The sequence below is a fragment of the Dromaius novaehollandiae genome, chromosome 34 (genome assembly GCF_036370855.1).
Source record: "Dromaius novaehollandiae isolate bDroNov1 chromosome 34, bDroNov1.hap1, whole genome shotgun sequence".
In the NCBI taxonomy this organism is placed as follows: domain Eukaryota; kingdom Metazoa; phylum Chordata; class Aves; order Casuariiformes; family Dromaiidae; genus Dromaius; species Dromaius novaehollandiae.
In genome coordinates, this window is record NC_088133.1 from 550,208 (window position 1) to 570,423 (window position 20,216).

At 74.7% G+C, this 20,216-nt stretch overlaps 4 protein-coding genes across 8 annotated transcripts; 1 reads left to right on the forward strand and 3 right to left on the reverse strand.

Annotated features, from left to right (window-relative positions):
• Positions 1–754: 754 nt before the first annotated feature.
• NUMBL (NUMB like endocytic adaptor protein) lies at positions 755–8,678 on the reverse strand. Its single transcript, XM_064503092.1, has 9 exons — positions 8,549–8,678; positions 6,318–6,459; positions 5,844–5,918; positions 5,678–5,752; positions 5,458–5,598; positions 3,824–4,028; positions 3,425–3,733; positions 3,153–3,308; positions 755–2,664 (listed from the first exon to the last, which is right to left on the reverse strand). Exons 2-9 carry the CDS (start codon positions 6,441–6,443, stop codon positions 2,153–2,155), a joined length of 1,599 nt encoding a protein of 532 aa, XP_064359162.1. The 5' UTR covers positions 6,444–6,459; positions 8,549–8,678; the 3' UTR covers positions 755–2,152.
• Positions 8,128–20,170, forward strand: SNRPA (small nuclear ribonucleoprotein polypeptide A). 4 transcript variants are annotated; one of them, XM_064503105.1, is made up of 8 exons: positions 8,128–8,132; positions 17,404–17,441; positions 18,250–18,344; positions 18,588–18,760; positions 18,843–19,019; positions 19,095–19,235; positions 19,446–19,534; positions 19,615–20,170. In XM_064503105.1, the coding sequence occupies exons 3-8, from the start codon at positions 18,272–18,274 to the stop codon at positions 19,772–19,774; spliced, it is 813 nt and encodes a 270-aa protein (XP_064359175.1). In that variant the 5' UTR covers positions 8,128–8,132; positions 17,404–17,441; positions 18,250–18,271; the 3' UTR covers positions 19,775–20,170. The 4 variants fall into 4 exon arrangements, with proteins under 4 accessions (XP_064359175.1, XP_064359174.1, XP_064359173.1 ...); XM_064503104.1 differs by lacking the exons at positions 8,128–8,132; positions 17,404–17,441 and adding an exon at positions 17,495–17,613; XM_064503102.1 differs by lacking the exons at positions 8,128–8,132; positions 17,404–17,441 and adding an exon at positions 17,637–17,659.
• On the reverse strand, positions 9,476–14,301 carry COQ8B (coenzyme Q8B). 2 transcript variants are annotated; one of them, XM_064503090.1, is made up of 14 exons: positions 14,147–14,301; positions 13,939–13,986; positions 13,084–13,309; positions 12,928–13,005; positions 12,697–12,819; positions 12,530–12,615; positions 12,040–12,180; positions 11,868–11,949; positions 11,663–11,756; positions 11,442–11,583; positions 11,171–11,278; positions 10,878–10,943; positions 10,717–10,803; positions 9,476–10,641 (listed from the first exon to the last, which is right to left on the reverse strand). In XM_064503090.1, exons 1-14 carry the CDS (start codon positions 14,159–14,161, stop codon positions 10,363–10,365), a joined length of 1,575 nt encoding a protein of 524 aa, XP_064359160.1. In that variant the 5' UTR covers positions 14,162–14,301; the 3' UTR covers positions 9,476–10,362. The 2 variants fall into 2 exon arrangements, with proteins under 2 accessions (XP_064359160.1, XP_064359161.1); XM_064503091.1 differs by lacking the exon at positions 13,939–13,986 and having other exon boundaries at positions 14,147–14,300.
• ACTMAP (actin maturation protease) lies at positions 15,098–16,771 on the reverse strand. Its single transcript, XM_064503101.1, has 5 exons — positions 16,339–16,771; positions 16,143–16,267; positions 15,925–16,054; positions 15,763–15,833; positions 15,098–15,682 (listed from the first exon to the last, which is right to left on the reverse strand). Exons 1-5 carry the CDS (start codon positions 16,665–16,667, stop codon positions 15,348–15,350), a joined length of 990 nt encoding a protein of 329 aa, XP_064359171.1. The 5' UTR covers positions 16,668–16,771; the 3' UTR covers positions 15,098–15,347.
• Positions 20,171–20,216: the final 46 nt, after the last annotated feature.

Consider the following 20,216-nt stretch of genomic DNA (forward strand, 5'->3'; position numbering starts at 1 on the left):
TGCCCAGGCCCCATAGACCCCACACGGGACCTCCGTGCCGCCCCTGAGCCCCCCGAGGCAGGACCCCATGCCCAGAGCCCCGGGCAGGACCCCCGCGCTGCACCCAAAGACCCCCCCCGGGCAGGACCCCCTGCCCAGGCCCCATAGACCCCGGGTGGGACCCCCAGCCCAGGCCCCATAGCCCATGTGGGACCCCCAGCCCAGGCCCCATAGCCCGAGTGGGACCCCTGTGCTGCCCATGGACCCCCCCGGGCAGGACCCCAGCCCAGGCCCCATAGACCCCGGGTGGGACCCCCAGCCCAGGACCCATAACCCATGTGGGACCCCCAGCCCAGGCCCCACTGACCTCAGGTGGGACCCCCACGGTGCCCATGGACCCCCCCCAGGCAGGACCCCAGCCCAGGCCCCACAGACCCCGTGTGGGACCCCTGTGCTGCCCATGGACCCCCCCGGGGAGCCTCCTGCCCCCGCCCAGCCCCCCCGCAGGAGGCCCCGTGGCGCATGGGGAAACTGAGGCAGGGCAAGGCCGGGGGGGGGGCACAGCTCTGCCCCCCCGCCGCGGCGGCCCCTTTAAGCAGCGGCAGGGATCCCTGCAGGTTGCCACGGCAACGGCGAGTGATCCAGTTCCTTATGCAAGATAAGGCCATAAATATATATATATGTGTGTGTGTGGCTGGGTGTGCACGCGTGTGTGCACGGCTGTGCACGCGTGTGCCGGCCCCGCACGTGCCCCCCCGTTGCGGCGCGGCGCGGCTACGAAGCGGAGGAGCCTTTATTCGCGTCAGCGCCGTTCGCAGGTACAAAACCGTGGAAAGGAAGGTAGAAAAGGCCGCGGCCCCCCCCGCCGCGGTGCCGTCGCAGCCGAGGGATCGGCGGGGCGCGGGGGGGCCCGGTGCACACCCGCCCCGCGCCCGCACGCCCGCACCGGGGCCCCGTGCACGTTGCACTGGGGCCTTTGCACACCTCGCACCGGGGCCCCCGCACGTTGCACGAGGGCCTTTGCGCACCTTGCACAACAGCCCCACATGCATTGCACGAGGGCCTTTGCACACCTCGCACCAGGGCCCCGCACATGCTGCACGAGGGCCCCACGTGCATTGCACAAGGGCCGTGCGAACAGCTTGCACGAGGGTCCCGCGCACACCTTGCACGAGGGCCCTCCCAGGCCTTGCACGAGGGCCTGCACCCGCCTCGCCCCCCGCGCCGGGGCCCTGGGGGGGTTGTGCTCCTCGCACAGGGGCCCCGCTGCCCCCCGGCTCCCCCCAGGCCCGCGTGCGGGGGGGGCACCAGCCCCTTCGCCCCCCTTGGGGGGGGCAATGCCCATTTGGGGCACACATTGGCAGTAAGAGCAGCACCGCTGGCACTGACGGAGGCGGGGGGCGGAGAGCGGGGGTCACCCCCCACCGGCTGCGGTGCCCCCCCGAACTAAAAGGGGAATATATTTATATATATATTATATTAAATTAGAGAAAAATACAAAAATCTGCTTAAGTTAAAAAAAAAAAAACGCAAGAGGATCTGGAGAGGCCAGTGCCCCCCGCCGGGAGGGGACCCCCCCCCGGGCCCTCCTTGGTCCCTGGTCCCCCCGCAGGGCCAGGGGGGTCCTGGCCCCCCAGCGCTGCCGGGAGGGCTCAGACCCCCCCGGGGCTGAGAGCAGCCGCAGGGGGGCTGGGGGGGGCCCAGACCCCCCCCCAGCCTGGTCCTGCCTCCCCCATCCTCCTGTGAACCCAGCAGCCCACCCTGGGCCCTGCTGGGGGGCACCAGGGACCCCCGCCCTTGGGGTGGGGGTACTGGGGACCCCCTTGGTCCTTACTGGGGGGCACTGGGGGTGCCCCAGTCCCTGCTGGGGGGCACCAGGGACCCCCAGCCTTGGGACAGGGGCACTGGGGACCCTCCCAGCCTTACTGGGGGGCACTAGGGATGCCCCCAGCCTTACTGGGGGGCACCAGGGACCCCCAGCCTTGAGGTGGGGCACTGGGGACCCCCCTTGTCCTTACTGGGGGGCACTAGGACCCCCCCCAGCCTTGCTGGGGGACCCCAGAGACCCCCAGCCTCAGGGAGGGGGGGCTCCAGGACCCCCCAGGCTGTCAGCAGGGAGCCCCAGAGCCCCCCCGGCCCCCCACCCGCAGCAGCGGCGAGGGGGGGGGGTCGCTCACAGCTCGATCTCGAAGGTTTTCTGCGGGTCGCCGGCGAAGGGGTTGGGGGCCGGCGGGGGGGGCTTGGAGCCCAGGGCCGCCCACTGCACCTCGAAGGGGTCCGGGGGGGCCGGGGGGCGGGCCGGGGGGGGCGCGGGGGCGAAGGGGCTGGCCTTGGCGGCCAGCTCGGCGGCGGGCGGGGGGGCGGCGGCGCAGAAGGCGTTGGCCACCATCTGCGAGGGGGTGATGCCCACCACGGGCACGGCGGGCGCCCCGAAGGGCAGCGCCGGCGGGTAGGCGCCCACGGGCACGAAGGCCGGGAGGAAGAGGCCGGGGGGGGCGTAGGGGGGGCCGCCGGGGGGCCCGGTCCCCCCCGGCTGCTGCTGCTGCTGCTGCTGCTGCTGCTGCTGCGCCTTGGCCGTCTTGGAGACCTCCTCGAGCCACCGCTCGGCCTCCGAGGGGGTGCGGCGGTGGCCCGGCTGGAAGGGGGGGGCCCCCGCGGCCGCCCCCTCGGCCCAGGACGCGGGGCCTGCGGGGAGGAGGAGGAGGAGGGGGGATGAAGGGGGGAGCAGGGGGGCTGCGAGAGGCGCGATGCACGGGCCTGGGGGGGGGCATGGGGGCTGCACGGGGCGGGCGTTGCAGGTGGGGGGCACCCGCATGGCCCCCCCCGCCAGCAAGGGGAGGGATGTGGGTGCCTCCATGCGTGGGGGGAGGTTGGGGTGCCCCTGTGCAAGGGGGGAGATGTGGGTGCCCCTGTGCATGGGGGGAAGCAGGTGCCCCTGTCCAAGGGGGGAGATGTGGGTATCGCCGTGCAGGGGGGGATGTGGGTGCCCCTGTGCAGGGGGGGGATGTGGATGCACCCGTGCAAGGGGGGGGATGCGCATGCTCCATTGCATGGGGGGGGATGCAAGGGACCCCATGCGTGGGGGGAGGAACACGGGTGCCCTGCTGCAAGGGAGGGGGATGCGGGTGTCCCCATGCACGGGGCGGGGGGGGATGAGGCCGGGCCGGGGGTACCTGCGAGGCCCCCCTCCGCGGGGGGGGTGGCGGCGCCGTTGGGGGCCGCGAGGCCGAAGGGGTCCCCGGGGGGGCAGGCGAAGGAGGCGTCGATCTGGCTGCAGAGGTCGTTGATGCCGTCGCTGTCGCCGGGGGGGCTCGACTCCAGCTCCAGCACTGGGGGGGGGAAACAACACACGGAAAGGCGTCGGAGGACCCCGAAACCTCAGCACCCCCCGAGGCGACGCCCAGGGGGGCAGCCCCCCCGGGACCCCCGCGGCCGAGCCCCTCACCGGCGCCGCGGGCCTGGAAGCTGTCCTTGCGCTGCAGGGTGGAGGGCAGCTCGTCGAGGCGCAGCGAGAGCTGCCGCTTGAAGGGCGAGTTCTTCTGGCTGAGCGCCGGGAAGCCGCGGAAGGAGCCCTGGCGCACCAGCTGCTCCAGGGGCGCGTGGCGCCGGGGGATGGCGTGCTGCGGGCCCCCCCCCGCCGCCCCCTCCGCCGGCGAGGTGGCGGCCGGCGGCGGCGAGGCGCTGCGGGGCTGCGCCGGCCCGGGGGGCTCCGCCGGGGCCGGGGCCGGGGCCGCGGCGGGGGGGGCCGCCTCGGCTGCCGGGAGAGCGGGGTTAGCCCGGCCGCCCTTCCTCGCCCTCCTCCTCCTCCTCCTCCTCCTCCCCCCGCCGCCGCCCCCCCCAGCACCTCGCTTCTTGTCCTGCAGCTGCCGCATGACGCCCTGGCGCTGGGCCGGCTGCGCGGCGCCCGGCGCCCGGAAGGAGCCCTCGCGGGCGAAGCTGGTGCGGGAGGTGTCGAAGGAGGCCGTGACGCCGCACTCCTTCTCGCGCCGCTGCTTGCGCTCCAGGCAGGCGGCGAAGGCGCAGCCCACGGCGTGGCTCAGCCGCTCGCCCTGGGGGCACGCGGGGCCTCAGCGCGCCGGAGCCGGAGCGTCCTGTGCCACCGGCCCCGGAGCCGCCCGCGCATCCATCCCCGGAGCCGCCCGCGCAGCCGGCCCTGGAGCATCGCATGCAACTGTCCCCGGAGCATCCCGCACATCCGTCCCCAGAGCATCCCGCGCATCTGTCCCCGGAGCATCGCATGCAGCCGTCCCCGGAGCATCCCGCACATCCGTCCCTGGAGCATCGCATGCAACCATCCCCGGAGCATCCCGCACATCCATCCCCGGAGCCACCCGCGCAGCCGGCCCTGGAGCATCGCATGCAACTGTCCCCGGAGCATCCCGCACATCCGTCCCCAGAGCATCCCGCGCATCTGTCCCTGGAGCATCGCATGCAGCCGTCCCCGGAGCATCGCATGCAGCCGTCCCCGGAGCATCCCGCACATCCGTCCCTGGAGCATCACATGCAACCATCCCCGGAGCATCCTGCACATCCGTCCCCGGAGCATCCCGCATGTGCCAGAGCATCCCGCACATCCATCCCTGGAGCATCGCATGCAACCATCTCCGGAGCATCCCACATGTGCCAGAGCATCCTGCGCATCCGTCCCTGGAGCATCGCATGCAACCGTCCCCGGAGCATCCCGCACATCCATCCCCGGAGCATCCCACATGTGCCAGAGCATCCTGTGCATCCGTCCCTGGAGCATCACATGCAACCATCCCCGGAGCATCCCGCACATCCATCCCCAGAGCCACCCACGCAGCCGGCCCTGGAGCATCGCATGCAACTGTCCCCGGAGCATCCCACACATCCGTCCCCGGAGCATCGCATGCAACTGTCCCCGGAGCATCCCGCACATCCGTCCCCAGAGCATCGCATGCAACTGTCCCCGGAGCATCCCACACATCCGTCCCCAGAGCATCGCATGCAACTGTCCCCGGAGCATCCCGCACATCCGTCCCTGGAGCATCGCATGCAACCATCCCCAGAGCATCCCACACGTGCCAGAGCATCCTGCGCATCCGTCCCTGGAGCATTGCATGCAACCGTCCCCGGAGCATCCCGCACATCCATCCCCGGAGCATCCCACATGTGCCAGAGCATCCTGTGCATCCGTCCCTGGAGCATCGCATGCAACCGTCCCCGGAGCATCCCGCACATCTGGCCCTGGAGCATCCCAGATGTGCCAGAGCTTCCCACGCAACTGTCCCCGGAGCATCGCATGCAGCCATCCCCGGAGCATCCCATGCATCCGTCCCCGGAGCATCCCGTGCATCCCAAGGCATCCTACTTGCCCAGCACTGGGGCAGCCCTCGCACCGAGCCCTGGGAGCCCTGCACAAGCTGGAGCATCCCCCGCGAGCCGGCGCGTCCCCCGCGCCCGTCCCACGCGTCCCCCGCGAGCCGGCGCATCCCCCGCGCCCATCCCGGCGCTCACGGAGTCCTTGAGGGCCAGGAAGCAGTGGCAGATCCAGCGGCGCGTGGTGCCGTCCCGGCAGATGTAGGAGAAGGCCTTGTCGAAGTTGCGGTCGGGGGCGCAGAACGAGACCTTCTCGATGGTCTGGTCGACGAGCAGGTCCTGGGCGACGGGGGGGGGGACGCGTGAGCCGGGGGGGGGCCCGCATGCCGCCCACCCAGGGCCCCCGGGCGCCGCTCACCTTGGTCTTGTCGTCCACGACGCGGAGCCCGTCCGCCGACACCCACAGCACCGACTTGACGGCCTTGCGGCCGCTCTGCAAGGAGGCGGCGTGAGCGAGCGCGGAGCGGAGCGGAGCAGAGCAGAGCAGGGCGGGCGCCGGGCCCGGCCGCCCCCGGGGCACTCACCGCTTTGAGCTTCTTCACGGCCTCCTCACACACGTGCATCCCCCGCGACTCGTCCACCTCCGCGTGGCCCAGGTACTGCGGGGGGGCGGGGGAGGACGTCAGCACGGGCCGTGCCCCCCAGCCGCCCCCGCGCCAGCATGTCCGTGCATGCCAGCACACGCTCGTGCACACCCGTGCATGCTGGCACACGCCTGTGCACACCCGTGCATGCTGGCACATGCTCGTGCACGCTGGCACACGTTCATGCATGCCGGCACACGCCCGTGCATGCTTGTGCATGCAGGCACACACTCGTGCACGCCCGTGCACGCTGGCACACGCTTGTGCACGCTGGCACACGAGCACCTGGCCCTTGTGCACGAGGCTCCGCGCTGGGCGGGCGCCTGTGAACACGGGCACAGGCACAGGCGGCCCCGGGGCCACGCTGCCCCCCGGGCAGAGACGTCGGGACCCCCGGCCCCCCCCGGCGCTCACCCGCACGGGGAAGCTGCACTTGCCGCGCCGCACGGCCTCCTCGTCCGCCTGCCATTGGTGGGGCCGGCTGGCCTCCGGCACGTACGCCGGCTTCTTGCGGCGCAGGCTCTGCCGCAGCTTGTTCATCGCGGACCCCGCAGGCCTGGGGGGCACAGGGACGGGGCGGGGGGTGAACGAGCCCCCCCCGCCCCAAAGCGGGGCCGGGACGCCTGGGCTCTGCCCCCAGCGCCCTGGCATCTCCCTGGAGCCGGGGGGTGGGAGGGGTAGGACCGCCTGGACCCCCCCACCAGCGCCGGCCCCAGGCTGGGGGCGAGGGGGGGCATCCCCCAGCTCCCCCCCCCAGCACGCTGAGCACCCATGGGTGCAGGTTGCAGCCGCTCCCCAGAGATCAAAGCCGTGCGGGGGGCTGGGGGGGGCCCCGTCTCCCCCGCTTTGATCTCAGCAGCTCCAGACTGATCTGGGCCGTCGCAGCCCCCCCCGGGTATATTTAGCCCGCGGAGGGGCCCCCCCAAGCTGGCAGGCGGTCGCGGCGGGGGGCTGGGGGAGCTCAGCAGGGGTGTCACAGCCGGGGGGGCCTCAGGGCGGGGGGGGACGTGGGACACGGCAGCTGGGAAAGGCAAACTCTGCCTCGGGCCCCCGGCACAGACGTGCCCCCCCCCCCCGGCGCCCGCTGCCAAATCCCCCCCGGGGCCCGCGCCGGCAAACACCGGCCCCGGCGGTTGTTTCCTCAGCTGCTGCCCCGGCCCCCCGCGAAGCCCCCGGCCGGGCAGGGGGGCGGCCCACGCCGCGGCTCCCACGGCCCGGCTCTGCGATGGGGGGGGGGGAAGGAGACACCCCGGACGGGGAAACCGAGGCAGGAGGCATCGCAGTGGCGCAGCAGCGGCTGGAGGGGCGGCCGGCGGGGGGGCTCGCCGGGGGGGGGACGCCGGGGCCCCTTAACGGACACTAATAATTCCCGATCGCTTCCGGGCTTCCTGCCTCGGCCCGGCCGCCGCTCCCGGGGGAGCATCCGCCGCCCGAGCGCCGGGGGGGGCCGGGGTGAGCGCCGGGGGCCGCAGCGGCCTGGGCCCCCCCCCCCCGCGGCCCCTCGCGCACCCGTGGGACGCCGGTGCCTCCCCCGGCCGCGGGGAGCAGGGGCTTCGCCCGGCCCCTCTCCTCCTCCCGGAGCCGGGGAGCCCGGGGGTCCGGACGCCCGGCCGTGGCCCGCCGGGAGGGGAGCCCGGGCACCCGGGGGGCTGCGGAGCCGGTCCCGTCCCGGGGCCCAGCGTCCCCAAATCCCCCGCAGGAGCCGAGGGGCTGGGGGGGGGGGACACCCCCAACGAGGCGGAGGGGGCAAACCCGGCCCGCCCCACGCCGAGGGGGCACCCGCCGCCGACACCCCCCGGGTGGGGTCCCGCCTGGCCCCCCGGGGCGCGGGCAGGGCCCAGGCAGGCAGCGAGGGGGGGGCGTGCGGCCCGCTGCCCCCCGCCCTGCACGGCCCCCCCGGCCGCCGAGGCCTCGCGGCCCGGCCCCACCACGGGCTGCCCCCGGCCCCGCGGGAGGCCCCCAGCCCGGGAGGGGGGCTGCCCCCCGCCTCCTCCCCACCCAGGGCCACGCGCGGGCGATGCCACGTCCTCACCCCCCCCCCCAGCCCCATAGCCCCCTGCCAGGGCGCAGGGAGCCCCCCACGCCCTCCCCTCCCTGGGGCTGCACCCACGGGCCGGGAGCGCCAGGCCCCACGCGTGTCCCCCCCCCCCCAAGGGCCCTGGGAGCCCACGTGTGTCCCGTCCCCCCCCCAGGGGCGCCACGCTGCAGGGGGCTGCCGGGGGCAGGGCCCAGGCCCCGCACCGGCCCCCGGGCTCCCCGCCCCTGACTAAGCACCGGGGGGAGCCGCCCCTGCCCTGCGGCCCGGGGGGGGGGGGGGGGGGGGGGACGGACCCGCCGCCCCCGCTGCCCAGCCGCCCCGCGGCCCGGCCCTGCCCCGGGGTGGGGGGACACAGCTGCCCCGGGGGCAGGAGCAGCGGCCCGAGGGGGAGACGCGACGGCCCCGGGGCCGCCCCGCACCCGGCGCGGGGGGACGTGGCTACCCCGGGCGGGGGACAGCGCTGCCCCTGCGGGCCCCGGGGCGGGGGGGGGGGGAGCTGCCCCTGCGGGCTCCCGGGGGGGATGCAGCCGCCCCGGCCCCCTGCCCGAGGTGGGGGGAGGCCGGTGCCCCGGGGGGGGGGGGGGGGGCGCGGTGCCCCCGGCCTTACCCCGCCGCAGCGCCGCGGCTCCGCTCGCTCCGGCAGGACCCGCCGCCGCCCCCGGCCCCCCCGCCGGGCTGTGGCTACGACGGTGCACGCACGCGCCTTCCGCTTCCCGCCCGCGGCCCCGCCCCCTCATGCATATGCAAACGAGGCGTCACCCCCCCACACACCCCGCCGAGGGTCGTGGGCGAGCGCACCGCCCCGATATGCAAATGACCTCCTCGGCCCCGCCCTCTCCCCCACGCCGTTGGGCGAGGGGTCTGCGGTATGCAAATGAGGCGGCCTCGCCCCCGCCGGCCCCGCCCCGAAGCCCCTCCCGTCTCCACGGGCGCGCCCGGCCACGCCCCCTCCATCACCCCATTTCCCTCAACCGGTGAATATGCAAATGAGGCGCCCCCAGTCGCCTCCCCTCATTGGGGCGGCGGAGGCGAGACCACCCCAGCCCCGCCCCCACGGGCTCGAGGGCTCATGAATATGCAGATTGGATGATGTGTAGCCACACCCTCTCATTTACATGGAGGCTCCGCCTCCTCCATCTGGTTCCCCCATACACGCAGCTGGGCTGCCCCCCCCATGCCAAGCCATCCCGCGCCACCAGCCTGCCCCAAAACACGGCCCCCTCGCCCCAAAACTGCCCCCGTAGCACCAGCCTGCCCCAAAACACGGCCCCCTCGCCCCAAAACTGCCCCCGTAGCACCAGCCTGCCCCAAAATACAGATCCCCCCACCCCAAAACCAACCCCCCAATCACCAGCCCGCCCCAAAACACGGATCTCCTGCCCCAAAACCAACCCCCCAAACATGGACCTCCTGCCCCAAACCGACCCCTCGCTACCCACCTGCCCCAAACACCGATCCCCTAAAACACAGACCCCCCCCAGAACAGACCCCCCCCCAGCAGCGCGCCCCCATGAAGCCACCCCACACGCCAGGATGGGGGTCGCCCCGGCCGGGCCGCGTCCTGCTCCAGCGCGGGGCAAAGTCACCGTCTTTATTGCCCGCGGCGCGAGGAGGGAGCCGCCGCCCGGGACCGGGATCACGGCACGGCGGGATCCGGGGAGACCCTGGACCCGCCCCCAGGGTCCGTGGGGCATCCGGGAATACCCCAGCCCTGCCCCAAGGATCCACAGGGGGATCCAGGGAGACCCTGATCCTGCCCCGAGGGGGTGCAGGGGGATCCCTGGAGATGCCAGACCCACCTCGAGAGTCCGCAGGGGATCCGGGAATACCCCGGTCCTGCCCCAAGGATCCACAGGGAGATCCAGGAATACCTTGGCCCTGCCTGAGGGTCCGCAGGGGGGATCCCAGGAGATCCTGGTCCTGCCCCAAGGATCCACGAGGGGATCTGGGAACGCCCCGGTCCTGCCCCAAGGGTCCATGGGGGGATCCCGGTCCTGTGCCAAGGATCCACAGGGGGATCCAGGGAGACACCTGGTCCTGCCCCAAGGATCCACGGGGGATCCGGGAACACCCCAGCCCTGCCCCGAGGGTCCGCAGGGGGATCCCGGTCCTGCCCCAAGGATGCGCGGGGGGATCTGGGGAGGACCTGGCCCTGCCCCGAGGGTCCACGGGGGGATCCGGGTCCTGCCCCGAGGGTCCATGGGGGGATCCCAGTCCTGCGCCAAGGATCCACAGGGGGATCCAGGGAGACCCCTGGTCCTGCCCCAAGGATCCACGGGGGATCCGGGAACACCCCGGCCCTGCCCCAAGGGTCCGCAGGGGGATCCTGGTCCTGCCCCAAGGATCCACGGGGGATCCGGGTCCTGCCCCGAGGGTCCGCGGGGGGATCGGGGAGGCCCCGGGGCGGCCGCCCCCGCGGCGCTACGGCGGCGATGCCCAGTAGCGGGCGTAGAGCTGCTCGAAGAGGCGGCGGCAGGGCACGCGGGCGCGCAGGCGGGCGCAGGCCAGGAAGGCGCCGGCCATCTTGCGGTGCAGGGAGTAGCTCTGCTCCGGGGGCGGCGCCAGGCGGTGCCGCAGCAGCCCCGGCACCAGGGCCTGGAGGCGGCGGGCCGTGCTCTGCGCCCCGAAGTCGAAGGGCCCCGCCGCCGCGAAGGCCTCGCCCAGGATCATCACCGCCTCCACGTGCGCCGCCTCGAAGGCCTGCGGGGCGGGGCATGGCGGGGGGGTCAGCGCCGGCGCCGCCCCGGCCCCCCCCCGCCGCCCCCGGAGCCCCACCTTGCTCTCGAATCCCGTCAGGAACTTCAGGTCCCTGGATTTCCGGAGCACCTTGTCCCGGTCGCCGTCGGCCGCGGCCCTCACCACCTGCGGGACGGGGCGTGAGGCGGGCGGGCGCCGGGGGGGCCGGCGGGCGGCCGCGTGCGCGGGGGGGGCCGTACCTCGATGTAGTGATCCGTGAAGGCTTTGTCGAAGGAGCGGCTGGCCCCGAAGTCGAGCAGCGTCACCTGGGCGGCAGGGACGGAGGGACGGACGCTCAGGACAGGGAGACGGATGCTCGGCACGGAGGGACGGACGCTCCGCCAGGACGGGCGCACGGGAGCCCTCCGAGAGCCGCTGCCGCATCCCGAACGCCCCGCGGAGCGGCGCTTCCCTGGGAGCAGGGCCGGGGGGAGCGGAGCCCCCGGATCCCGGCCCCGCGAGCCGCCGGCGCGGCCGTGGGGAGCCGCCTCACCCGGTGCTTCCCGGCGTCGTAGAAGAAGTTGGCCCAGTTGGGATCCGTCTGCATGAAGCGGAACTCGAAGAGCTCCCGGAGGCAGAGGCGCAGGATGTTGGAGCAGATCTGCGGGGCGGCGAGGGGGGGGTTATTTCGGAGCAGGGTGGTCCCGGGCAGGTCCCAAACCCGCAGGGGGGACGCGGCGGCGCCTCGGCCCCCCCGGGCGCGATTTCGGCACGCTGCTCCCCAAACCCAGGGTGCCGGGCCCGGCTGCTCCGGGAGCACTCGCCTCGTCCCGCACGTCCTGGCTGAGCTCCAGGCACCGATCCAGCGGGACGCCACTGCCCAGCTCCATGCACAGCACCCGGCTCGCCGTGAGCTCATCGATGACGCGCGGCACCGCGAAGAAGGGGTCGTCCCGCAGCAGCCGCCTGGGGCGCGGGGGGGCGGCGGTGGGCGCGGGGGGGCTCCGCCGAGCCGCCCCCACCCCCAACCCCGCCGCGGCGGTACCTGAACGTCCGGGCACAGCCGGCCTCCCGGTGATAGTCGCACTCCCACTCCAGCTCCTTCTGCAGCACCTGCAGCGTGTTGTCGGCGAAGAGGCCTGGGGAGGCGCGGGGCTCAGGGGGGGCGCAGCGGCCCCCCCAGGCCCGAGGGCAGGTGGCGGGGGGGGCCCCCGCCCGGGGGGGCCCCTCTCCCGGGGGTCGGAGCTCACCCTCCGGCAGCGAGACGCTCATCTTGAGCAGCGAGAGCAGGTTGTCCACGTCGCTGCGGATGCTCTGGGCGATGCCGGGGTACTGCGGGGACGCGGGGCGGCTCGCGAGGGGGGGGGACACGGGGGGCACGGTGCCCCCCATCCCGGCGCCCCCCAGGACCCCGCGGCTCACCTGGACTTTGACGGCCACCTCGGTGCCGTCGCGCAGCACGCCGAGGTGCACCTGCCCGATGGAGGCGGCCGCGAAGGGCCGCTCCTCGAAGGCCGACATCTTCTCGCGCCAGGCCGGGCCCAGCTCCTCCGCCAGCACTTGCTGCGGCACAGGGAGCGGGCGGCGTGTGCGCCGGGACACGCGTGTGCATGCCGGGACACGCGTGTGCGCACTGGGACCCGCGTGTGCGCGCCAGGACGCAGGCATGTGCGCCGGGACACGTGTGCCGCAACCCCGCGCCGAGAAAACGGGAGAGGACGCAACACCCTCTGCGCCAGCCCAGGGGAACGCGCCCGCCCGGCAGTGCCCGACGCGAATCCGAGGCCGTCGGGACAAGGGGGACGAGCGGCCCTGAGGCAAAAACCCCCCCCGCCGCTGCCGGGAGCACCGGAAGCACCGGGAGCCGGGATGGGAGGGAGGCCGGGGCCGCGCAGGGCCGTGAGCTACTCACGCTCGTCTGCCAGCTCGGCATGAAGTCAGCGCTCTGCCGCACGCGCTCGAAGATGCTCTGCAGCTGGGGGCTGAGGAAGCTGCTGTCTGTGGGGAGAGGGCGCGTGCCGGAGCCTCGGGGGGGGCGTGGGGGGCGCGGGGGGGCCGTGGGGCGCGGGGGGGCCCTACCTTGGATGCTCAGCATCTGCCCCAGCTTGAGGGCGGCACCGCGCACGCGGCACAGCGTGTCCACGACGCGCTCGGCGTTGGCCTCCGACAGGAAGGGGCTGGCGTCCAGCAGGGAGCCGGCGGCTGGGGGGGGGAACCGGCGTGAGCCCCCGTGGGGGGGGGGGGATGACATGGGGGGCAGCCCCCATGCGGAGCCGCCGCCACGGGCCCCCCCGGCTGCCCGGTACTCACCCCCGGGCGGGCGCTGACCGCCCAGCGCCGTCCGCGCCGCCTCCGCCAGGGCGCCCAGGCCCAGCCCCACGGCGAGCCCTGGGGGCAGACAGCGCGCGGGGGGCAGACCGTGTGGGGGGCAGCCGCCCCCCCCTGCCCCCCCGGGCCCGGCCCTACCTCCGAAGCTGGCCAGGCGGCCGAGGCGCGAGGCGGGCACCGTGCGCTGCCGGGCCCGGGCGCTGAGCTGCGTCGGGGTGGTGCGGGGCCGCCCGGGGGGGGCCCCACCGGCGCCTGGCCCCCCCGCTGCCTTCTGCCGCGCTTCCCGGGCCCGTCGGAGCTCGTCGGCCGGCAGCGCCCGGAGCGCCGCGTCCCGGCGCAGGGGGCGTGCGGGGGGCGCCGGCAGCTGGGTGGGGAGGGTGGGTCTGCGCTGAGACCCCCCCCCGGGACACCGGGGCCCCCACAGCCTCCGCCCCCGGTCACCCCGAGGGGACAGGGCAGGGCTGGGCGTGGGGACATGGGGTGAGGGGGGCCCTGTGCAGGGGCGGGGGGGAACCAGGGGGTCCCAGTATGGGGGGGGACCAGGGGGTCAAAGGGTCCCAATATGGGGTGGAGCCGGGGGGTCCCAGTATGGGGAGGGGGGACCAGGGAGTCAAAGGGTCCCAATTTGGGGGGGGGGGAACCAGGAGGTCCCAGTACGGGGGGGAGTCAGGGGGTCCCAGTATGGGGAGGGGGAACCAGGGGGTCAAAGGGTCCCAATTTGGGGGAGGGGAACCAGGAGGTGCCGGTATGGGGGGGGGAACCAGGGGTCGGGGGTCAAAGGGTGTCTGCCTGGGGGGGGGTGTCAGAGGTCAAAGGGGGGTCAGAGGTTGGGGGTCAGAGGGTCTTTAACTGTGTGTGGGGGTCAGGGCTAGGGTCAAAGGATCACTGCCCGGGGGGTCAGAGGTCAAAGGGCCTCATCCCGGGGGGAGTCAAACGGGGTCAGTGCGGGGGGGGGGTCAGGGGGCGGGGTCATAGGTCAGGGGTCAGACTCACCCTCTGGCTGCCCGCGGCCCCCCGCAGCACCGGCCACGCGGCAGCCACCTGCGGGAAGGGCCAGAGGTCACGGCCCCGCGGGCAGCTAAAGGTCACCGCTCACCACCCCGGAAGGCCGCGGCCCTTCGGCCCCGCCGGACCCGCGGGTCAAAGGTCGCGGCGGCGGGGTCAAAGGGCGCAACGGCCGCCGGGACCTGCTCGCACTCACCCCGCTCCGCGCCATCGCGCCGCTTCCGGGCTCAGCGGCCCCGCCCCCCCCGCCGCCAGCCAATCGGAGCCTCACCTGCCCGCCGTAGGGGCGGCCAATGAGGGAGCAGGGAAGGGGAGGCCCCGCCCCGTGCCGGGAGGGCGGGGCTGCAGCAGCGCGCATGCGCCGGAGACGGCGGGGCGGGGCGGGGCGGGGCGCGGCGGGGCGGGCACGCGCGTGAGCGCACGAGCACGAGCGTGCACGGACACGCGGGGGCGCCCCGCACCCTGTGCGCCCGGCCCCATTGCACCCAGGCCCATTGCACCCCACATCCTGTGCACCCGGCCCCATTGCACCCCACACCCTGTGCACCCAGACCCATTGCACCCAGGCCCATTGCACCCCACACCTTGTGCACCCAGCCCCATTGCACCCCACACCCTGTGCACCCAGACCCCATTGCACCCCACACCTTGTGCACCCGGCCCCATTGCACCCAGCCCCATTGCACATGGACCCATCGCACCCTGCAACCTCCCTACCTGGCTCCCAGGGGTGCCCCGCCCCTGCCCACCAAGCCCCACCCCACCCAGTGAGCCCCACCCCTGCCTGTCAAGCCCCACCCCACCCAGTGAGCCCCACCCTCTCCCCACCAAGCTCCACCCACTCAGGGAGCCCCGCCCCCTGCCCACCAAGCCCCGCCCTGGGCAGCGCAGAGGAGCAGCAGCCCTGACCCCCCCCCCCAGTCCCTCCCCCAGCCCCATTCCCAGCTGGGGGGGGGGTGGGAAGGACCCAGGCGTCCGGGCCCCACCCCCAGGCTGCCCCATCCCTGCCTCAGTTTCCCCCCAGCCTGCAACAGGGCCCCAGAGGGGACCCAGGCGTCCTGGCTGGGCCTCACCCCCAGGAGGACGGGGTGGGGCGTGAGAGCCGCCCCCCCCCCCCGGCGCAGCAGGAACCGACATGGCGAGCGAGTCCCAAACGTTCGCCTTTAATTGCCGGAGCCGGGGCGCGGCGGTGCGGGGGGGGTCCTGGGGGCGACCCAGCCCCCCTCCGCCCCCACCGACGGCACTTCCCAGACAGCGAAGCCTCCCGGGACGCGGCGGCCCGAAACATCCTGGCTTCCCCCTCCTCCGTGTGCCGGGCGCCGTGGGGCAGAACCGGGCCCTGCCTGCGCCGTGGGGCAGAGCCACGCCGTGGGGCAGCGCCGTGCCGAGGCCCCGCGTCAGGACGGCACCGCGCCGGGGCCCGGGGGGTGCAGCAGCACGGCCTGGCCGCAGAGCCCGGCCCGCACGCCGCCCGCCGGCACCACGTAGACGCGGCCGTCGCCGGCGCGGCGGGGGCTGAAGTCGGTGAGCTGCGCGTTGCTCTCGTGCAGCCGCCGGTAGCCCCAGAGCTGCGGCCGGCGGCTCTTGCCCTGCTGCGCCAGCACGAAGACCTCGGCCACCTCCTCGGCGGGCGGCAGCCGCGGCCCCGGCGCCGCGTGGAAGAGCCCGGGGATCTCGGCGTCCTTGCGGCAGCCGGGGCTCAGCGCCGGGCTCCGCAGCCCCAGCAGGGCGCCTGGGGGGGGGGGCGCTCAGTGCTGCCACGGGCCGGCCCGGACCCCCCCGGCGTCCCCCCCCCCAGCACCGCGGACCTACCCGAGACGACGGCCCAGTGGGCCTTGTGGCCCCGGCGGCAGCAGGGCTCGTGGTTGCTGTCCTCGTCGTAGCTGCGGCGGCGTTAAGGGGCGCAACGGGGCGGCGAGGGGGGGCACGCGGTGGGGGGGGTGCGGAGGCGGCGGGGGGGGCACGGCAGGATACGGCACGAGCAGGGGCCGGCCGGCGGCCAGGTGCCGCAGCACCCGCGGGCGGTTCTCGCCGTCGAGGCCCCCCGCGAGCAGCTCGGCGCGGCACGGGAACAGCTCCTGGGCCAGCGCGGCCATGGCGGCGGCTGCGGGGCAGAGCGGCAGGGCAGCCCGTGGCCCCCCCCGCCTGCCGGCCCCCCCCACGGTGCCCCCCCCGCCCGGCGGCCCCCTCACCTGAGAACATCTCGCCCTGGGCGGTGAAGGCCCGGTCCCGCGCCGCCTGCACGATCTGCTCCAGCGAGACCTCCCGGGGGGGCTCCAGCAGCGCCGCCGCCATCCACAGCGCCACCAGCCCGCACCTGGGGGGCGCGGGGGGGCCGTGGGGCACCGGCACCCCCCAGCCCCCCCCCCGCTGCCCCCCCGCACTTACTGAGGCCCCTCCTGGATGAGGGAGGGCACCGGGCGGTGGAAGAGGAGCCACTTCAGGTGCCCGCTGAAGCTGGGGGGAGGCAGAGGCTCAGCAGGGCCCGGTGACCTGCGGGAGGGCGGAACGGGGCCCACGCGGGGCTCAGGACCCCCCCCCGCGCACACCGGGGCCCCGGGACCCCTCCGTGGGGGGACGCGGCCCGGCCATGGGGGCCCCCAGTACTCCCAGGACTCCTGGCCAGGGGGGCCCCCGGGCCGCCACGGGGCAGAGGCCGCGCCAGGACCCCCCCCGGGTTCGGGGCAGACCCCGGCCGCCCCGCACCCCCCGGTCATGCCGGGCCCCCCGGGTCAGACTGGGCTCCCCGGTTCCTCCCAGGTCAGGTCAGGCCAGGCCAGGCCGGGCCCCCCCCGTTCCCGCCGGGCCCCGCCCGCCCCAGCCCCCCCCCACCTCTCCCGGCGCCGCCGCAGCAGCTCCCGGAGGCCCCCCCCGTCGCCGTCCGCCGGCCCCGCCCGCTCCAGCGCCTCCCGCAGGAACCGGCCCGGGGGCGGCCCCGGCGCGGGGGGGGGCGGCAGCGGCGGAGGGGGGGGCGGTGGCGGGGGGGGCGGGGCGCCGGCCCCGACCAGCGCCATCGCCTGGGCGAAGGTCAAAGGGCGCCGGGGCGAGAGGTCATGGCGGGGGGGTCAGGGGTCAGGCCGCGGGGCGGGAGGAGTCGCGCGGCGCGCGCACGTGCCCCTGGGCCGCTCCCTTTGCGCGTGCTTCCGGCCTCTGCTCCGCCCCTTCCTGGCCTCGTGGCGGAGCTGACCAATAGCGCTGGACCCCGCCAGCTCCGCTCGACCAATCGCGCAGGAGGTGGGCGTGGCCGCGGGCCGCTCCGGTGGGAGGGGCTCCTCACCCCGAGGGGGGCCGGGCGACCACCAGAAGGCCCGTTCTGATTGGCCTCCTCGAGCCCGGTGACGGCTTCTCATTGGCCCCTCGGCCGGAGCCTGCCGCGCTCTGATTGGTCGCTCTCGCCATTGGCGGGCGAGAGCGAGGCGGCTGCGCTGCCATTGGCGGGCGGCGGGCAGGGCTTGGTGGCGGCAGCAGCAGCAGCGCGCTCGGGGCCATCGGTGAGGGGCGGCGGCGCCGCCGGGGCGCGGGGCGGGGGGGCCCGGGCGGGGCGGGGCGGCAGGTCCCCCCGCCATCACCGGGGCCTGGGGGAGGGGGGGCGACACCCCGACACCCTAAACCCCCGCCCCGTGGCCGCCTCCACATCCGGGTCCTTCCTCCCCGGTCTTTGAGGTGGGGAAGGGCCCGGATGTTCCCCCGGGAGGGGAAGGACCCGGATGTAGGGACCCCGGGGGGGAGTCTGGGGTCCTCCCGGGGGGGGGGTGGTTACCTCATCCGTAGCGCCGCTTCCTCCCTCAGCCCCCCGGATCTGGGGGGGTCCGGGGTCTTCCCCCCGCACCCCGAGGGGTTCAACCTCTCCCTGGGGATTTTTCTTTCCCCCCCAGGGTTTTTTGGGGGGGGGGTCCGGGGTCTTTCCCCCTCCTGGGAGAGCTTTAACCCTTTCCTAGGGCAGTTTCTTCCTTCAGCCCCCTGGGTCTGGTGGGGTCCAGGGTCTCCCCCCCCCCCCCGGGGGGCTTTTACCCTTTCCTGGAGCTCTTTCCTCCCTCAAGCCCCTGAGTGGGGGGGTTCCGAGGTCTTTCTCCCCCCGTGCAGGGTTCCGGGGTCCGGACGTGTCCCATCAGCCCTGTGGGTTCCCCCCACGCCGGGAGGGCTCGAAGGGAGTTGTCCTCTTGTTTCTGACCCACCCCCCGCCAAATGCTGCAGCCCCGGGTCCCTGGGCAGAGCCTCCCGCCGCCTGTGGGAACTGCCTCCCCCCCGCCCCCCCCCCGGGGCTGCCCCAGCCCCCTCCAGCCCGGTCTCTCCCCGCAGGTCCAGGTGTCCCGTCTCCAGCATGGCTGTCCAGGACGCGCGCCCCAACCACACCATCTACATCAACAACCTCAACGAGAAGATCAAGAAGGACGGTGAGGGGCAGCCGGAGCAGGTGGAAGGGGAACGCGGGAGGGATGAGCGGATCCTGCCTGCATCCGGTCTCGGGCGGTTGCAGAGGAGACTTTTTCTTTGGTTTGTCCAAGAAAGGCTAAAGTTGTTCAGCCGTTGAGGGAAACGGCGCATTTCTCTCCGGGGGGAGCCCCGCTCTTAACGAGCAGCAGCTGCTCATTCTCCGCGGCGCTCGATGCGTGTTACACCCAAACTTTGCCTCCTAGAGCTGAAGAAGTCCCTCTACGCCATCTTCTCCCAGTTCGGCCAGATCCTGGACATCCTGGTGTCCCGGAGCCTGAAGATGCGGGGCCAGGCCTTCGTCATCTTCAAGGAGATCAGCAGTGCCACCAACGCCCTGCGCTCCATGCAGGGCTTCCCCTTCTACGACAAGCCCATGGTGAGCCCTGCCGCGCCCGCCGCGCTGCCAGGAACCGGCCCCCGGGCCTGCAGCACCCCGCTGACACGTCTCCCTTCCCCAGCGGATTCAGTACGCCAAGACGGACTCAGACATCATCGCCAAGATGAAGGGCACCTTCGTGGAGCGCGACCGCAAGCGGGAGAAGAGGAAGCCCAAAGGCCAAGAAACTCCCGCCGCCAAGAAAGCGATCGCCGGGGCCGCCGCGCCGGTCGCCTCCGCCGTGCAGGGCGCCGTTCCCGTGAGTGCGCCGCCGGAGCTGCCGCGGGGCGGGTCCGCGCGCCGGGGCGGGCGTTGAGCTCGTCTCTCTCCGCAGGGAATGCCGCCGCTGAACCAGGCTCCCCGCATGATGCACCACATGCCAGGCCAGCCGCCCTACATGCCGCCGCCCGGCATGATCCCGCCGCCCGGCATGGCTCCCGGCGGGATCCCTCCCGGGGCCATGCCCCCCCAGCAGGTGACGCCCGCACGGGCGCGGGGCCGGGCTCGTCCCGGCGGGAGCGCGGCGGGATGGGGAGAGAGGCGGGCGCAGCGGCCCCAAACCTCGCAGGGCGGCTCGGTCGCGGGACGGGCGCAGGGAAGGGGACTCGGGGCCCGCCCTCGGGATGGCGGGAGGTGCCCGGCTTCCCCGCGGAGCCCCCCCGGCTGAGCCCGGCTCTCTCGGCAGCTCTCGGAGAACCCGCCCAACCACATCCTCTTCCTCACCAACCTGCCCGAGGAGACCAACGAGCTGATGCTCTCGATGCTGTTCAACCAGTGAGTGGGGGCCGGGCCGCGGCCGCGGGGGGAGCCGCGGGGGCGGCCGGGGCCCCGCTCACTGCCCGCGTCCCCCCCAGGTTCCCCGGGTTCAAGGAGGTGCGCCTGGTGCCGGGCCGGCACGACATCGCCTTCGTGGAGTTCGATAACGAGGTGCAGGCGGGAGCCGCCCGCGACGCGCTCCAGGGCTTCAAGATTACCCAGAACAACGCCATGAAGATCTCCTTCGCCAAGAAGTGATCCGGCGGGCGCCGAGCTCCCGGGACTGCTCCCCCCGCCCTGCCTCTCCGCCCCCCGCCAGCCCCTCTCCGGGGCTCGCTCACTTGTTCCCTCCCCCCCCCCCCCCCCCCGAAGGTAAGTCTGTCCCCGAGGCTGGCCGAGTCCTTGTCCCCAGCCCCTCTCCGTCCCCTGCGGCACCCGGGGTCGAACGGAGCCGGAGCTCCGCCCGCCGCATCCGCCGCGCTGCCAGGCGGGTAAGTGGCCCCCCCGGCTCGGCCGCGGGCGACGGCTGGCACCGGGGGGAGGAGGGCGGCGGCGGCCGACCCCGTCCGCGAAGCATTGTACCCAGAGTCTGTTGCTCAGACATTGCACCTGGAGCTTTCTGTTCTGGAATAAAACCCTCGTTCGTCTCTTTTTCGAAGGGCTCCCGCAGCCGTTTCTTTGCCGCGCGGGGTTTGGGGCG

Excerpts from the sequence above, each read along its gene's own strand:
- NUMBL (XM_064503092.1), bottom strand. The coding sequence starts at position 6,443 with ATGAACAAGCTGCGGCAGAGCCTGCGCCGCAAGAAGCCGGCGTACGTG. Across the intron at positions 5,599-5,677 it reads TCGTGGACGACAAGACCAAG|GACCTGCTCGTCGACCAGAC; the intron begins GTGAGCGGCGCC and ends CCCGTCGCCCAG. Across the intron at positions 2,665-3,152 it reads CGCGGAGGGGGGCCTCGCAG|GCCCCGCGTCCTGGGCCGAG; the intron begins GTACCCCCGGCC and ends TCCTCCCCGCAG.
- COQ8B (XM_064503090.1), bottom strand. Across the intron at positions 13,310-13,938 it reads GGGCCGCGGGCAGCCAGAGG|CTGCCGGCGCCCCCCGCACG; the intron begins GTGAGTCTGACC and ends CTCCCCACCCAG. Across the intron at positions 12,181-12,529 it reads TGCCGAGCTGGCAGACGAGC|CAAGTGCTGGCGGAGGAGCT; the intron begins GTGAGTAGCTCA and ends CCTGTGCCGCAG.
- ACTMAP (XM_064503101.1), bottom strand. The coding sequence starts at position 16,667 with ATGACCGGGGGGTGCGGGGCGGCCGGGGTCTGCCCCGAACCCGGGGGG. Across the intron at positions 16,268-16,338 it reads CTCATCCAGGAGGGGCCTCA|GTGCGGGCTGGTGGCGCTGT; the intron begins GTAAGTGCGGGG and ends CGCGCCCCCCAG. Across the intron at positions 15,683-15,762 it reads CCACTGGGCCGTCGTCTCGG|GCGCCCTGCTGGGGCTGCGG; the intron begins GTAGGTCCGCGG and ends CCCCCCCCCCAG.
- SNRPA (XM_064503102.1), top strand. Across the intron at positions 18,345-18,587 it reads CGAGAAGATCAAGAAGGACG|AGCTGAAGAAGTCCCTCTAC; the intron begins GTGAGGGGCAGC and ends TTTGCCTCCTAG. Across the intron at positions 19,535-19,614 it reads CTCTCGATGCTGTTCAACCA|GTTCCCCGGGTTCAAGGAGG; the intron begins GTGAGTGGGGGC and ends CGTCCCCCCCAG.